Source organism: Serinus canaria, chromosome 1 (assembly GCF_022539315.1).
Source record: "Serinus canaria isolate serCan28SL12 chromosome 1, serCan2020, whole genome shotgun sequence".
Classification (NCBI taxonomy): domain Eukaryota; kingdom Metazoa; phylum Chordata; class Aves; order Passeriformes; family Fringillidae; genus Serinus; species Serinus canaria.
In genome coordinates this window covers 47,375,156-47,391,952 of record NC_066313.1, presented here as the reverse complement: position 1 = coordinate 47,391,952, position 16,797 = coordinate 47,375,156, and the positions used below count along the sequence as shown (strand labels likewise).

General features: G+C 38.9%; 1 protein-coding gene across 6 annotated transcripts in view; it reads right to left on the bottom strand.

The window, feature by feature from the left end:
- The window catches only part of FRY (FRY microtubule binding protein), a 224,273-nt gene that overhangs the window by 34,834 nt on the left and 172,642 nt on the right, over nucleotides 1–16,797 (bottom strand). For all 6 annotated transcript variants that reach the window (XM_050978471.1, XM_050978466.1, XM_050978479.1 and 3 more), the window contains 9 exons: nucleotides 16,171–16,274; nucleotides 12,792–12,977; nucleotides 10,661–10,859; nucleotides 9,969–10,090; nucleotides 8,938–9,125; nucleotides 7,905–7,999; nucleotides 5,610–6,211; nucleotides 3,932–4,029; nucleotides 3,669–3,839 (listed from right to left, as the gene is read on the bottom strand). In XM_050978471.1, coding sequence (XP_050834428.1) covers nucleotides 3,669–3,839; nucleotides 3,932–4,029; nucleotides 5,610–6,211; nucleotides 7,905–7,999; nucleotides 8,938–9,125; nucleotides 9,969–10,090; nucleotides 10,661–10,859; nucleotides 12,792–12,977; nucleotides 16,171–16,274 — 1,765 coding nt within the window. The remainder of the gene's footprint in view (nucleotides 1–3,668; nucleotides 3,840–3,931; nucleotides 4,030–5,609; nucleotides 6,212–7,904; nucleotides 8,000–8,937; nucleotides 9,126–9,968; nucleotides 10,091–10,660; nucleotides 10,860–12,791; nucleotides 12,978–16,170; nucleotides 16,275–16,797) is intronic.

Genomic DNA, 16,797 nt, shown 5'->3' with positions numbered 1-16,797 from the left:
TCTTTCATCAGCAAAAGTGGGTAGCAATTAGTGATTCATAAAACAAAGCGAGCAAATTCCATTAACAGCACAATAAAGAAAACTCATTATACTTATCTATTCCTCTACAAACAGACAGAAAGAATTTTGAAATTAAAGGTCTGGCAACCTGTTTCAGCTCTTAGACACTGTCAACCCCTCAAATACCTTTACTGAAAATGTGCTTAGCGATTCTTTTTCAAAACAGGGTTACCAAGGGGGTTTTTGCCTTCTATTAGGATCTTGCAATGGAAAGTTTGATTCCTTGTTTGCAAATAGTTTATGTGATGCATGCAGCACATCAGCCATTTCAGTGCAGGATTAGAAGAAAGTATCTGGATGACAGAAAGAATTTTTTTTGTTCTCTGACAGAGGCTACTGCATCAGAGAATCCCTTTTGGGATAGGAAAGGGAATTTTGTCTCAAATGGTGTTTAGAAAGCCGTCATAGGAACCTTATCTCTGAAAGTTTGTAATTTTCACTACAGTTGGTACAAATTTGTTGTCAAAAGCATTTGTTGACGGAAGCAGCTCTTGGCCCTTAAACCTGACCTATTTGTGGACTGTGTCAGTTCTCACTTGCTCAGATGAACATATGTGGTGTTTGGCAGTCCAAATGCATCCTTAAATACATAATGAATTTGCAATAAGAAAGAGTATTTCTGTTTTAAAAAGGAGTATTCTGTGTGGTAACTATGGGGGTCTTATCTGGGCTCAGGAGTCCACACAGCATTACCAACATTTGGCCTCTTCCTGAAGCAAGAGCTACCCCAGAATGAAGTGGAGAAGAGAGCCTTCTCCTTCAAGGGCTATCTGGGCTGCTGGGGTGCTACCACAGGAGACAGCTCTCTTTGTCCCTCCCCATCTGGCAGGGGCTGTGAAGAGATACCCAGCTCTGAGGCAATGCCATGCAAAATCTACCATAAAACTCTGCACTATGGGTTCCTGGCCTTTCTTCTCTATTAATAGCATTAGCTGCTTAAGTCTGAACATGATCCTGGACTTAATGAGTCACCAGTCTAACACGCCAATTCAGATATGCTCCTAGAATTAGTGTGCTGACATGATTAAAGTTTAAATTGCAAAAACTAATCGGAAAAAATCTAGCATAAAACCAAAGTAAGCTTTCAGTAATATGTTTGTATGCTGATCTGATTTTGGTTGTGGAGGTTGAGAGTTCTATTGCACTACTGAATAGTGATTTTTCCTCATCTGTAGATTGAGACCTCCCAGTAGTTTTCTAGAAGAAATTATAATTTTTCATGAATGAAGAATATGTAAAACTAAGTAAGGAGCACTACTTGTCACTGTGAGAGTTGGATAATAACAGAGCTCAAATATTTTATTTTGTACTGGAATTATACTCCTTGATGACAAGCAGTGACTTGCCATTGAATAGGTTAAATACAAAATTTTATCTGAGTGGCAATAATTGAAACTTCTACTTTGTGCTGAGAGCATTTGTTTTCATAGTCTTAATTTGTGGTACAGTGTCTCCTTCTGAAGCTACACCTGTGTTTGAAAGGGTCACTGTTGCAATACAATTTCCTTTGTTATTCTTAAGCATTGCCTGTTTCACAATTTCCCTCTGTCCCAGGCCTTTGGGACTGAACCAGGAATGCTAAAGCTCCAGACTGTGTATGGCTTTAACTTTCAAGTGCAGGTTGCCCAGTGGGGCTGCTAACCTATTTGGCTTCACCAATTGACAGTATATCCCACAGCTGGTTTATAGGGGACAGGGGCACACTGTTTATCCTGGCCTGGGGATTAACTAAGAAGAAAAGAGCAAACATTCTGAAAGCTGGGGGAAAAAAAACCCACCAAGGCCACAGCAGGCTGAATAAGATGGTTTCTTGTCTTTTGCTACACCACTAGACTGGCAGCTACTCTATGCCCATATAAATATTCTCCAGACATGACTCAACAGAGCTACACTCAATGTAAATACAGAGGAAGGAAGTCAGTGCTTACAACTCTGTCATCCTGCTGCTGCTGGTGCTATGTGAGGAATGTGTCTTAATTACAGTAAAAAGCCTGCCTGGCTTGCTGTTGCTACAGTAGGTGGTGCCAATCTACAGCAAGGGGAAGCCATGCAGAAAAGAGTCTTCACATGCATGTCTCAACCCATTCCAAGGGGAGCAGGATCAGGAGCAATGGCCTTTGTGGAGGTTGTGCAACACTAGTGACTGTACAGAGAGCACTGAGGGGGAAACAGAGGGGCAGCCGCTTTCCTAAGGCTGGGAAAGCAAAGGAGAAAGAATTTGAACACTTCCACTTTTACAGCATTTCTTTATTACAAATATAGTTTTAATAGCATTTTTTTATTAGGAATACAAGCTTCCACTGTGAAGAGGACACTTGACTCTGGAGGGTTCAATGTCATGAAGAGCTCTTCATTTGAAGAGCTAATAGCTCTGCAGAGTATTTGGACTTGAAAAGAGACAGAAAAACCTCAGGGTCCTGTTTAAGGTTCCTACAGGAACCTTCAATGGCTTTCACCATCACTAAAGATCACATGTGATTGATTCCTTAGAGCCCCCACATGCAAGCAAGGTGAGGAAGCAGCTTGACATAGCAGGACCTAGCTTGTTCTGGAGCCTTAAGTGAGCATGGGAGCAGCACCTGGCTTTTCAGGCTCTTGCAAATTTGTGACTCGCCAGTGTGAGAGATGCCTGAGGGTTTTTAATAGATCCTTTGGCAGATGCCAGCTAATTTATGTAGAGAGGTAGGTGTCAACCTCTTCTCCAGAGTACCAACAGATAGTATGAGAGGAAATGGTCTCAAGTCAGGCCAGGGAAGGTTTAGACTGACTGTTCAGAAAAATACCTTCATGAAAACAGTTTCCCAGCATTGGAACAGGCTGCTCAGGAATATCACCATCCCTGGAGATATTTAAAAGATGTGTAAATGTGGCAGTGAGGGAAAGGGTTTAGTGATGGACTTGGCAGTGTTACATTTGGGGTGGACTTGATGATCTCAAAGTTTTTTCCAGCCTAAAAATTATTCTGTGATTCTGTGAATGCAGAACTGTCTTCTCCCTGGATGAGGGAACTGAAGGCAACTCAGCAGGGAAGGGATAAATCTGAGAACCCTGTAATAAAATGTTGTCCTGAAAGTGATCTGACAACGGGAGGGGAAATATCAAGCAGCTTTGTGCTAAAGAGCAGAACTGATCTTGGAGCCCCAGTAACAACACTGCATTAGCACTGTACTCCACAGGTGACAATGAGCACGGGAAAACCTTTGCAGCAAGATGACACCATTCAGTACGAGAGGAAAGCATACAAATTCTTATCAAGAACCATATCCTTACATAGCAGAAGGTATCTTATGTTGCTGGAAAACTAATTGTGGAGTTAGTCTTCTGATTTTCCTCAATGGGATCTAAATAAATGTCCAGTTTCCCCTCACTTTCACAGTAGAAAATCCAACTGGCTGATGAAGGAATCTGCTTTAACATGTATCAGCTTTTGTTTTAGTGTTAAATATTGTTTTTTAAAGTAATTCTGTTTCTTCCTGCCAAATTCTGCTTTTATTTTTTAGTTATAAATAACAGATGCAGAGCTCCCAGTAATTTGCTGGCACACTTCTCCTCTTTGGGCTGTTGGGCAACAGAAGAGTTAGAACAGTGAAAAGTTTTTGAAAACTTACCTCAGCCAGATATGTAACCATACTCAAAGTAATATCAGCAAATGCTTCATGAAGGTACCGGCAAACCACATTTACCCAGGTAGCACAGTCCCTTGTATAGCTGTGTGTTTTATAAAGGGTCATGACATGTGCAAGATTTGATAGCTTGGGATTCTTCTCCTCCAAACAAACCTAATTAAATATAAACATCAAAACATATCAAGAACAAGGCAACTGCATTTACAGGGTCTGAGGATGTACAAAACAGCAAATGATTTTGATACCTGAGCAATCCTTTCGGCTATGTCTTTACAAAACTGGTTTGGGCTGTCAAAATGCTGAATTAAATGGGGCAGGAGACACAAAACATTCAGTGGAAATCCTAGAACAAGAAAATACAGAACAAAACATATATTCTGGACAGCAAGAGCCACAGTGATCCTTAAATTGGTGTTTCATGGGAGGTCACAGTTTCAATATTACATTAGCCATAAACTCACACAGACCTTGTCTAGTTGGTCATACCACTGCCCACACCACATTTGGCTTAAAGGGGCCTTAATTTGAAAGTCCAGTATGTCATTTAGGCAACAATACTCTTGTAAAGCATAATCTTATTTCTGCAAACACTACTGCACATTTCTGTTAGAGATAATTTTTATCTTTTCCACTTAACTGGCTTATTGACAGTCTTGACCAGTGGCATTTTCACTACAGCTGCTAAAACACAAAAAGAAATTCAGTGAGCATTGATTAATAAACAACTGTTCTGGTCAGCTGCCAGACACAGCTTCCACTGTTTTACACTGTTCAAGGCAATAATAATGCAGCAAGTTCCAAGTGCTGGAATTAGCTTAAGTGCTGTCTGGAACTGGGATTCAGATCTTCTGCACCAACTCATAGCTCAAAGTGGTTGATGAAATACCTGCAGCAGCTGTAACAGAGAGCTATAACAATAGCTGCTCTAGTTCAGGTGGGAGCTCAGAAGTCAACTAATTGAATTTTGGATACAATCTGCTTTTTGAAAAGAAAGAATTTGTTCTATGAAAATAATTTTCTAACTGTTCATTCCCTCTCATTCTACACAATTAAACAAGTTGCTGAAATTAGCATTGTGGTTTCCCTACTCCTCCTTTGTATTCAGGGAAAAGGAAAGATACCTCCAGATGGTACTGTCACAGCAATTCAATGTGTGAATTGCCCAACCAAAGCCTGGAGCACAGGCACCACACAGGTGCTTAGAGATGGACAAGCTGTTCATGGCGTTCATTCCTTTATGCTGTGTCTAGGTTTGCTACAACTTGATTTTCAAGCCTGGACATTTGTCTCAGTATCTGTGTTTCTGATCAAAAGAGAGGAGTAAAAATCTGGAACAATGCAGAAACTCTCCTCAAGAAATATAATTAAGAAGTGGCCACAACCTCAGCTAAATAATGGGGAATTTCAAAATGCTATCTTATTTCCCTATAACCCAGGCCTCTCTCCTCACTCACTATCGTGCTATTGTAGTTTATCTGAAGTCTACAAGAGTTTTTGACATTTATATTTTTTAAAAAAATAACGTGAAACACTAATTTAAAATCAAGCAGTTTTACATAGTCTGAAAACAATTAAACAGAAAAACTGACCAAAGTAGGTAATAGAAGTTTTGACAGCATCTCCTTACATGTTTGCTTTGTCACCAATCAGAAACTTTATATGATGCTAAAGACCTAGAAATTAAATGCTAAATAAGATATGATTTCTCTCCTCCAAAACCTTGTGCAATGGATCCACTTTCTAGAAACAGGTTCTATGAAATTCCAGAAAAAGCTCACCCAGCTCAAAGCAAAAGTACATTATGCTATATTCAAAGAGAAAGAAAACTTGCTATTTTTGGTTTTGTTCAGATAGCTGAATGATGTCTGTGACCAAATGTCAATGCAACAGAAATTGAAAGAGAGGAGACCATAATGGTTTTACCTATAGCTTGAGAGGAATCCACCATGGATATTCGAGACACTGGTGTCAGCAAACTAAAGAGCTGGAGCGTGAGGTCAGTGGTAGTAAGGGAAGTGAATCCTTTCAGGAGTAGCTGCTGAAGTCCTGAGAAGTCTGCCCACTTCAGCTGCCCTTGCAGCTTCTCTAGCTTCTCCCGGTTTTCAGCTTTATCTAGCGGCAAATGAGCCAGAAGTTTATTCAGCAACCGCAGTGCCATTAGGTACTCAAACTCAAAATCTGATTCCATCAAAGCCACAGCAACCCAGAAGATGGTGGCCAGTAGGTTGGTTGGATTGTTAATATGGGATGGATCGGTGAGACTGTCCTTTAGAGAGGAGGAACTTCTGGTTTTAGAGGACAGGCCTTGCTGGGTGCACGCTTGAATTCTGTCTAGTGTGGCACTGCGTGGTGGGTCCGAGGACTTGTCCACATCTCCAAACTTTTTGGGTACAGAGAAGCTCCTCTGGTGTCTACTTCGCTCAGCGGTGGCTGTGTTGCCACCTGCAGGATTCATGTTCAGCTGCCCTGTGCTCTTCCGGTTTGCCGTCAGTTTGGTGTTGGATGTTAGATCTGGTGATGATGAACTGAAACCAAGAATTATAACATCCATTACACTGTGTGAATGCACAGCTTGAAAGGATACGTATTAGATGCGAGCTAAGTATTTTCCAGACTGTAAATAAATATTTAAATGGGAGAAACAGAACAGCAAACCATCTATTGCAGCCTGCCTTCTTTTTTCCAGAAGACAGAGTCAGGCTCACAGACCTGACAGAGATGAGATTCACGTGGCACTGCACCAAGCCAGAGCAGGACAGCCTACAGTCTACATAGGCAAGAATGACATGGGGATGAGAAATACAGAGCTGTGAGGTGACTTATGCCAATTCCCAATGGGACAGTGGCGAAACTGAAAACAACTCTGGTCTTTAAAATGCCCTCATCAATGGAGCAAGCTCTGAACTTGGCACAGCTGGCAGGCAAATGCGCAACTGCTTGCCGGGTAACTGTGGGCAGAAAAATCTTAGGCAGAACCACAAATATACTCCACTATCCTCAAGAAACCTGTCATGTGGTTGCCCAGGCTCTTGCCAATACAGGTCCTTCTGAAAATTTGTTGGCATTGCATCCTACCCTGCCTGCATCCTAAGATCTCTTCAAGATGGTTTACAGAAAGTGTAGGTGCTTCAATTTCAATGACTAATACCTCATCATGGACTACCATGTGATGATCCAGACAATATCCATCAATTATCTGCACAGAGGAGCTTGCTGTGTTGATACACACAAGGGAAGTTTGTTCTGGAGAACAGCTAATTCCTGACTCTGATCCCATTCCTACCTCATACACTATGAGTCTACTGTCTATGGTACTTGAAGAGAATCTTATCCTGGAATCAAGTGTCAAGGTAAAGTATATTGAAACCCACACCTTTCTGGAGTGTTTCCTACTCTTTGTTCCATCTTGCTCTTTGCTGAAATGCACACTAAAGAAAGATAAACAGCTCTTAGTTTAGGAAGCAGAAGTGTTTTTATCCATCTCTGCTCTGTTCCAAGGCACTCCTTGGGCTCTGCCATGGCGCAGCACCCTGCCTGCTAGCTTCAGAAATGACAGCCCTGCTATTGTTGTGCTGCACAGAAAGCACAGTAACTTACAGATATTTTAAAAAATATTTACCTATTCTGTTGCTACTATTAGGAGTCAGATAGATATTCATCTCCCTCAGTACTATCAACAGCCACATTACAGAGGGAGCCTGTGACTTCCCTCCATGTACAAAGGTCTTCCAGGCCAAGGGTTTCATAAAGATGGTGAACACATCAAGCAAAATCCATGTCTACACAAAAATTCTCCCTAGTTTTATTGAGAAGAAACCATGATAATTTATTCCTGGGGAATACTTGACCTGAGAATGACACGCTGGTATGAAACCAGTACTACAGAACCCATGTTCCTTCCCAAATACATTTTCAGATTTATGACACAAAGGTGCAAAAATACAATATTTTTAAAGGATGTTAAAGTAGGGTATAGCCAAGTGGCAGCAAGGTAGAATTTGCAACACATTGTAAAGCTTTATTAGTTCTATCAACGTTATTTCAACTATGGCAAAATTTGGCTGAAATGTGCTCACAGTCTGATTATCAGTCTGATTATCAGAAGGTTACAAAAGAGGTCAGTCTAATCAAAATTATTTTTTGCTGTTAGACTGCAGAACTACACACTTAATGTCATAAAACATTGAAAAGAATACAGTTAGAAGAATAGATTCTTACCGTGATAACACCGTCAAAAGATCACTGTTCTTCAAACAGTCAGAGAGATTATCCACTGCAGCTTCCAAAGTAAGTAGTGCCTCCATCACATACCCCTACCAATGCAGGAGGTTAAGCATTTTAACAAAGACATTCCAAAAAGCAACATTTAAAAATCTTCAGTTCATAAAAGGAACAGGCACCTACTGACAACCTATAATTTCTCCCAAAAAAAGCCCCCACATTCCTATCAAAGCCACTGCCCTGAACATTAAAATGTCCCTACAAATATGTTTTATTTTCTGCCTCTGAATGATCTATGAAGGTATGCAAGAAGGGCACATATCTCATCAAGGGATTGGTAATGACACACTGAACCTCTGACTTGCAGGTCACTGATTTAAATTCCACACAAGCAGTTGTGACAGAGTATTACTGTCATCTTGTGGCAGTTTCATTACCTAAATAAAATATGGAGGTGATGTCAGTCTATTTCTTACTGAGAGCCAGTATTTTTCTTTATTAAGTCTTGAATCTTGCTATAAATAGTCTCTGGTTGTAAAATTTAATCTGTTTAGCTAAACAGAGTGAACATCATAGTGCTGTGAAAGGTCTGTATCAAATTAAGTCAGTGTAAGCTTTGTATTATTATGGATGGTGCAGATTTCTTTACTCCTAAACATGCTAACTTCTGAGGAATGAGACAGTGTCTACTTCATGTTGTGAGATTACATCAGCAGACAGATGATGGATTCCTTAAACCCAAATTAATGAAGTTGAAAAAGAAAAAAAATGATCATCACAAATATTTCATTTTCAGTGACAATTACTAAAATTTTCTAGGTGTTCTCCTGAGAGCTTTATAAGATTGTAAACAGCCTGAAGAAGGCTTAGCTGAGATACATATGATTTCAGAAAACTCAGAAGTAACCTTTTCCGAGGCCACATTCTACTCTCCATCACATGAGTCCAGAATACCTTGTTAAAATGGTAATTTTAAATTAAGTATGCATTGAATCAACAGTTCTAAGAAGCATTATTTACACATGCCTACCTGAATCTCATCTCCATGCTCTCCAATAACTTCCACCAATCTTGACAGGAGGTCAGACAAGGCGTGTGCAGAAAGGGGCTGCTTCAGGGCCCTGAATATCTGGAAAGAGCGACCAGCATAATGTCTGGAAGAGCTTGAAAGAGCTGTTTGTAAAGCAACTTCACTCAGATGCTGCTCCAAATGAAAACCTAAGCAAAAGAACAGAATGTCAAATTTTCCCCCCCTTTTTTATTACAGACTTTACTGTGGGTCATGAACAGACTGCACCTACTCTGTAAGGAGGATATGCTCATTAGTGAATGCTGCAAACACTGAGAAATGGAGCTGCAGAAAGGTCTGTGCTTTGGGGAGTTTTACATTTATTTTGCACAGAATGCAAGAAAATTAACTGAATTAACTGATAAACAAAATTTGGAGTATCAAATTGATAATTTGACTTATATTTTTTTTACAATTCTTGGACAAACTTTCAAGCCATCTACTATTTTTGCTGGCAGCAACAGTAACTTCTGAAGACTCCCAAACCTGAAGTCAAATTGAATTAGCAGTCTTTCTGTTAGCTTCAGAAGGCTTTGGATAAGATCTTTAATATAAATACTGATGCTGCATTCTGCTTTGATCTTGGAAATTATTTAATTAGTGACTGTGCTGGTTTTCAACATGCAATCAGCGCATTCCCTATGTTCTAAAAACCATAATAAATGAAAAATAAACTTTTATTGCCAGAAGAAATTTAACAAAGTATATTTACTTAGTAGCTGTGATGTATTTTACTAACAGGACACAGAGGAGATTTTATCTGGCAGAAACAATCTCAAGACTTTTTACCTACAGCTTTGAAGAAATATTCAACACCTAGGCACAGTTTAATCTAACATTATTGTTTTAAAGCAATTCTTTCATATGTCATACATCCTTGTTAAGACATATTTACTGTGCTTCTGCATAAGCAGATCTACTAAGTCACAGGATAAACATGTAAGTGTGACCAGGGAATATTTTTTTAGTTATGAAAGGAAAATATTTACTACCTGACTTGGAATCTTTAAACACAGATACAACATGGCGCAGAAAATTAGTGAGCTGTTCAGCACTCTTGGTGTTCTGATTTTTGGGAGTGATATCTTCATGGCACCAAAGTGGACCAAATGCCCTTCAAGAAATACATAACAAAGTGCAAAATTACTTTGAGTTATCTGAAATAAATGTAATCAGTTAAAATATATATAATCTATACTGGTACTTAGATATTTACAGGTCCATGACCTGGGAAACATGCAACCAAACATAATTTTAAATAAAAGTAAATAAATATTCCTACGCCATATTTTAAAATATAAGCTCTGCTGTGTAGAGAGCAGCATAAACAAATCCCTGTTTTTCAATTTAACATCGTGCCTAGAATCTGCTGGCTGTAGCTGGTAGTTTCACCATGGCCTTTCACTATGCACTTTACACTTTATATCTAATTTTCTAATAATGAAACTGGCTTCTTCTATTAGCTCATTTCTGAACAGAAAACTATCGGTCAATTAAACATTTTATTTCTGTCAGGCAAGAATTTTTTTCTGTTTTTTTTTTTTCTGACATTGTAGTGCTTTTCAGTACCTACCTACTGTAAGTATCAATAAAAGAGGAATGGGGTCTGTGATTACTATTAGAGCTCAGTCATTTTCCTTTAAGTTGCTTCATGAAAGTGTACAGTTCGGCTTATCTGCATTACCTGGTTGTCAGAAACTCAATTAATTTGTTTGCTTTCTCATCTGATTCAGCAGCAGTGTCCACGTCCTCAACTTCTTGTGTAATCTGTGGGAGATTTCCACTGCTGCCTCCCAGGCTGATACTGGAGGAGGTGGAGCTGGAGCTCAAGCCGGAGTCTGGCACTGGAGAGGACTGGTATTCCCGCAGAAAGTCAAAGCCACCTGCCAGCCAAAAGGGAGGAGATAAAGATGGAATGCACTGTTGGGCCAGCTTTGCAGATGAAAGTGTCTGCCAAGCAGCTCTTTTCAGAGTCAGCAACAGAAACCTTCCACTGGGAAATATGGGGAAAACCTGAAGAACACAACCCTCAAATACTGATGGGACTGAAAATGGTGCTTTGTTTCTAAATGTGTAGAATCCAGAATAAAATATAAACAGATTTCTGTTTTTATTGCACAAGCACAACAGTACTTGGAAAACAAATATTTTACATTCAGAAGCAGGACTTTTTAAAAGTGAATTTAGAAGTTGGCAAAGTGCATGCAAAGTTCACTTCTCTGGGCTTGTCTGATATGGAAAAAAACTGCTGGGTGGAATTTTTAGAACGATTATGCTGTCCTAATTTTACAAATGTAATGGAAATCAAGACACAAATGTGGCTTCTTTGAACACTTTTAGTAACTGTACCCACTGGACTCGTCATACAAAATATTTTCAGCATTAGGATGAAACACCTGAGTAAGAGTTCTGCTAGATCAAAAGCTTGCCACAGTTTCAGAGCTAAGATCAGAAACCAAGACCTGTTTTCTTAAGGTTAGACTTCTAGTCATGTTTAGGCTGTACCTTCAACAGAAAAAAATGGCCTTTTGAGACAAATGGGAGCAGAACAAAATCCATCCCAAATCAGAAGAGTTTAAATTTAGTTGCCTGACATTACATGGAACAAACCTGAGCTGAAGCATTTTCAGTTAGGATTCTCTGCTATAGCTACTCACCCACACTCTCACTCTTTATATTAGCTTCTCAAAAACCAGTCCAAAATACCAAGTCTTGATAACTTCTTGAACTCCAGAGGGCCAGAATCAGGGTACCCAATTACATTTTTTAGACGTGAGAATGAAAACAGTTTTTCATTTTGGCAGAAAAGCAGTAATATAATTTTAATGCAAGAATTTTATTCTGTATTTAATAATTCATAGATGTGCACTGGGAAAGAAACCCACCCAACTCCAGACAGGAAATTATTATGAGATAATTTTTCACAGAAGTTATTCAGAATGAAATATCTTTGGCCAAAATAGTTCATCAATCTAGAATACCTATCCCTTCTGTTCATTACTTTAAAATAATTTTGTCATGTCTCAGAAAAAATAGTAATAAGTTATCATGTAATATTTTTTATAAAGCCAAATTACTTATTACTTCCTAAATAACCATGGAAATGGCATTGATATGAGAATGTTTACTTTTCATTTTCACTGTATGGTAAAATGCCTCACCCTCTTACTGACAACTAATCCTACACCCACAAGTCTATATTGGTTCTGTGATTCCTTCAAAATGGAACAGAACACTTGCTTTTAGTAATATTATATGACAGCAGTAAATCTAACTAGCAGCTTCCTACAAATTGGTTCCCACCAACTCCTTAAAAAGAGGTAAATTGCTAAAAGGAATAGAACACCAACCTCAGCAGAGGTCTGAAGGATGACTCCTAATGTAGAAAGAGATTTCAGGACAGAAATGCAATGTATCAGCGATATAAAGGAGGGTGTGTATCATGTGAAACTTAATTTAATAATGGAAAATCTGAGCTGCACATTCTTGCTGCTCTTCCTGTGTCAGAATTATTTATGCATTCCTTTAAGGGTGAGGAATGATTGTCCTCATTTAAAGTAGCTCTGAATCCCTGAAGGGGGAATCAGGAAGTTATTAGCCCTATTAATTTTAAAATACTACATTACATATTTTTGCCTTACATTAGATAACTTTTTCAATATCATGAAAAGTTGTCTAAAGATAAATTGCATGCATCCCTAGGGTAGATCACACAGAATTAGTATTAATGGGAACTGTTCATATTTGCCACTTTATTACTTTGATTTATCAAAACCTGACAGTGTGGTACAGGTGTTCTTCTTTTGCTTCATTACCTGTGTAAAGATATTCAGGTAAGTACGCTGGTTGTACTGTCAGAGTCTTGGTCTCATTCATCTCCCTGGTCTGAAGAAGCACAGAAGCAATGGCTTGATAGTTGTTATTGCAAGATAATGCAATCAAAAGGTGAAGCAGTAACTTTTTACTGTGTTCAAAGACCTCCGGGCGGTAATGGTCAAGACCTAAAAGGAAAAGGTTACAGCAATCTCTGAATATGAAGGAATAATAAACAAGTTCACATTCCAGAAACAGCAAAAATTCCAAGGCAGCTCATGATAACAGTGCAAATAAACAAAAGATGTAGTATTTCCAGACACAGTTACCAGCGCTCTCACTTGAATGTATGTGCATATTTAGTTTCCAGATTGAAGTTCCACACATGAGGTCTAATGAATGAATGGCAATGCAGCTTCATGCATTGTCTCACTGCAGTTAATTTGTTAGGACTGGAAAACCTTTAGAGATGAGGTATTCTTCATTGTGGTTGTAATTACATTGCTTACCACAGTATCTGGCTTTCTAGCACAGACATCAGTTTTAGAATGAGTGCAAACTGTAAGAGGAACTGACAGACAAATCACTGCAGTGACTGAAAGAGAACTTCAACTACCAGTGAGCAGCATGAGACATTAGCCCCTAACTCAGGATGCAGAACTCAAACTGAAGGTCTAGCACTGAAAGACTCTCATTTGGTTTATGTTACTGTCATCTGTAAGATTTTAAAACAGCCAGAATAGTTCACAAATTACAAATACGAAGGAAACAGATATTTCTGCACTCTGTTTTAGTAATCTCATTTTGATTCTCTTTCAGTACCCTGCAGTATATTTAAACATACTTTCTTCTCTTTAAGAGTAGTTTCAGTGCTGAAAAAGTTAACTTTTTTTTTCTTCAACTCCTCTCTTCACAGGATATATCCCTCTTCAAAAAAAGCAGCTACTTCATTACTGTGTGTGGCAGCAGCCAACAGATTTTTCAAGTCAGGTATTTTCTAATATACTCTAGTCATGCTGGCTCTTGTTTGGCCTTCAATAATGAAGCTGCTCATACTGCCACAGTCTGAACACTGTGCCTGTGGCTCCTAAGGGCAATTCCTTGAAGGTCCCATGACCCTTGGTCTTACTCATCTCCCAACAGCCTCCTCCAAAAGAACTGTGGCCATCCTGCCCACCTCTATTGCAGCTTCTTAAGGTTTCGGCTCCTATTCACATTTCTCCATCTACTTCCACCTGCCAGGAGAGAATGAACCCATCCTACCTTGTTTCAAGATGCATTTCAAAGGATATAAAAAGTGAAAATAAATTCTATATTGGCAACAGTGGTAGCTGAAATCCTATTAAAGCCCAAGTTGTATAAAAGTATTGGCACAGATCTGCCAGCTGGGAAGTGAGAAGGACAGTTCAGTCTTTGTGCTTGGCCAGGGCTGGTCCCTTCTTTAACCCGTAAGAGTTCCAAGGAGGGTAAGCTTCTGTGACATGGACACATTTCCATGGGAAAGGAGTCTAGTGTTCAACTAATTTCACACTGGTTGCAAAAGAGATTTTAAACAGCAGTGATTTTCATGCACTGAGAGAGATAAGCAAGTTCCAACCAGCAGTCTGCCTGCCTGCTTCACCAACAGTACTACAAACCATTCAATAGCCTGTTAAACACACAGACATTGCAAAATTCTTTCATTTTAGTATTTTCTCACTCTTTCCAATTAATGAAAAGATACCAGCTCTCCATTTAGCCAACACAAAAGTTTCTAGTCTGCTTTTCAGTCAGATGCATCTGCCCTCACATTCCAACAGGACAGCAATATTTAATTTTTAATTACATTCATACCTTTGGCTAATGTGTGGCATAACTTCCTTACAACATCACAAGAGCTCTACTACAGAATAGAAAAAATTTCCACTGGAGGTAAAACAGCCCTGGAGAAACTGACCTTGAAGCCTCAAAGCTGTGATCTCCCTTTAGTTACCACTAAACCAGTTACATTTAGTCACCAGTTACATTTAATTTTAATTTCACATTTCAAAATTGAGAGTTTTTAGCCAAGGGATTGTGTCACATGGTATTAATGTATTTCTATTTATTCCTTATTAAAAATCTGTAATGTTGAAACCTTACAGATTGAAGTTGAAAACCAACTAAAGATATTTTTCTAATTGATTACCAGTATCATAACTCTGCTTCTGCATATGTTTATCTGCATGGCTCCCTGATGGCTCCTTAAAGCCATCTTAACTGCAGAGGTCACATTGCTCTGTACTACTCTCTCTTAAGTTCTTCACTTATTCTTGTGACAATTTCTAAGCGTACCAGTTTTCTCACACTTGTTACAAATCATAGTAAAGACATTGTTTGATCAGTTAATGGTTATTTGATTTGTGAAATCAATGTACTGACATACAAAAGCCTATTTCACCAAAAAATTTTTAGCAGAACAGTTGGTAACAGAGTAGCAGTAAAGGAAAGCAAGTATCTTCTTCAACATATACTTCATTTTACCACTGTGCTGTAACATCCCAATTTAATCTCTTTTTGCCTGCTGATCAGCAGACTCTTCCCAGACTGACTGGGAATACTTAATGGTAACTATGGTGACTGAATGAGAAGTGAACTGTGATCTCAGCTATAATAAATTATTTCACAACTGCCTGCATTTATTTGTGAACACTATTATTTATCAACCATGGAAGTCAGGGAATGGCTTTATAATGCTGAATACCCTTGTGTGCTAAAAAATTAGGCCACTCACTTTTGGTAATGTTGAATGGCAGGACAAGGAAGGTAACAGCCTCAGATGAACTGTGCTACAGTCAGGGACAGACAGAACAGTGTGGAAAAAGCAGTGCCTCAGTGCCCAGGTACATAAGGGAACACACTGATGATAAAGTATTCCATCAGCAGTGAAATTAATGAAGCTTTGCTTTCCAGTGGTCTGTGTCCTTCATCCACTCCCTCTGCAGTACAGCTATCCTGGCTCTCTTACAGACTATTGTTCAAAGGCAAGAGACAGCACAGGTGTGTGTAGTCCAGGTTCAAGGTATGTTAGACTGCCATCACTAACCAAGCTGGACAAAGGCATGAGTTTCACCTCCTTTTCTTGCAGGGGCCATGCCACACGTCTTTATAGAGATATTTTAGGAAGTCATTCATCTTTAGATTTCTACACACCTCTCAGATTTGGGTGAAATTGGCCAAAATATTCAAGAACTTCAAAGTTTTGAGACTAATTTACAGACTGCGACTGCCTTGGGCTTTTTCTTTTAGGGTGGAGGGAGGAAATCATAAAACATGTAAGAAACACAGTACCATAGCTCCAGCAAAACTAAAGTAAAAGGAGGGAGTACATTTACACTTTCTTTCTTGTTCTGTTGGTCTTACCTAAAAAGAGAGCATGTAGCAATAAAGGGAGGTGAAGAGCCCAGTCTTCTCTCACACTGTGATCCACTACCATCTCAGTCATGAAGATAACAGCAATATTGCACCTGGAAGTTAAATCACAACATCAGTTTCAAACACCTTGGAAACAGGAAAGCAGAAACAGAATGCTTATTTCTGAAGAAATATACTATCTATAAATTTTCAGATTTGTGGTATTTCTTCTCTATACAATTAATGCTGAAGCACTTTACTTACAGTATCAAGCAAACAAGTAACCATTACTGAAAAAAAACCCTATTATTGTCAATACAAGTTATGTAAAATAGTAATTTCAGAATATGCACGGCCTAGTTAGAATAAAAGATCAAAGTGCTCTGAATAATAGGCACAGAGGCCTGGGAAAAAGAAATTTTCCTTTTCTGTTTCAGTTGTTTCATCAGTCTTATTCTTATCAGTGATGTCCTACATTGTAAAGAGGCTTTCTGGTAGAAATCTGGTAGAATTGTGAGCTTTCACTGCATGTGGATTTTTGCACTGGAAATCAGCATAAATTGACTGTATGATTTTTCAGGTGTTCTGAATGGTGGGACAGTTGGATTGGTGTTGGTCAATTGTTAAGAGGAAGCA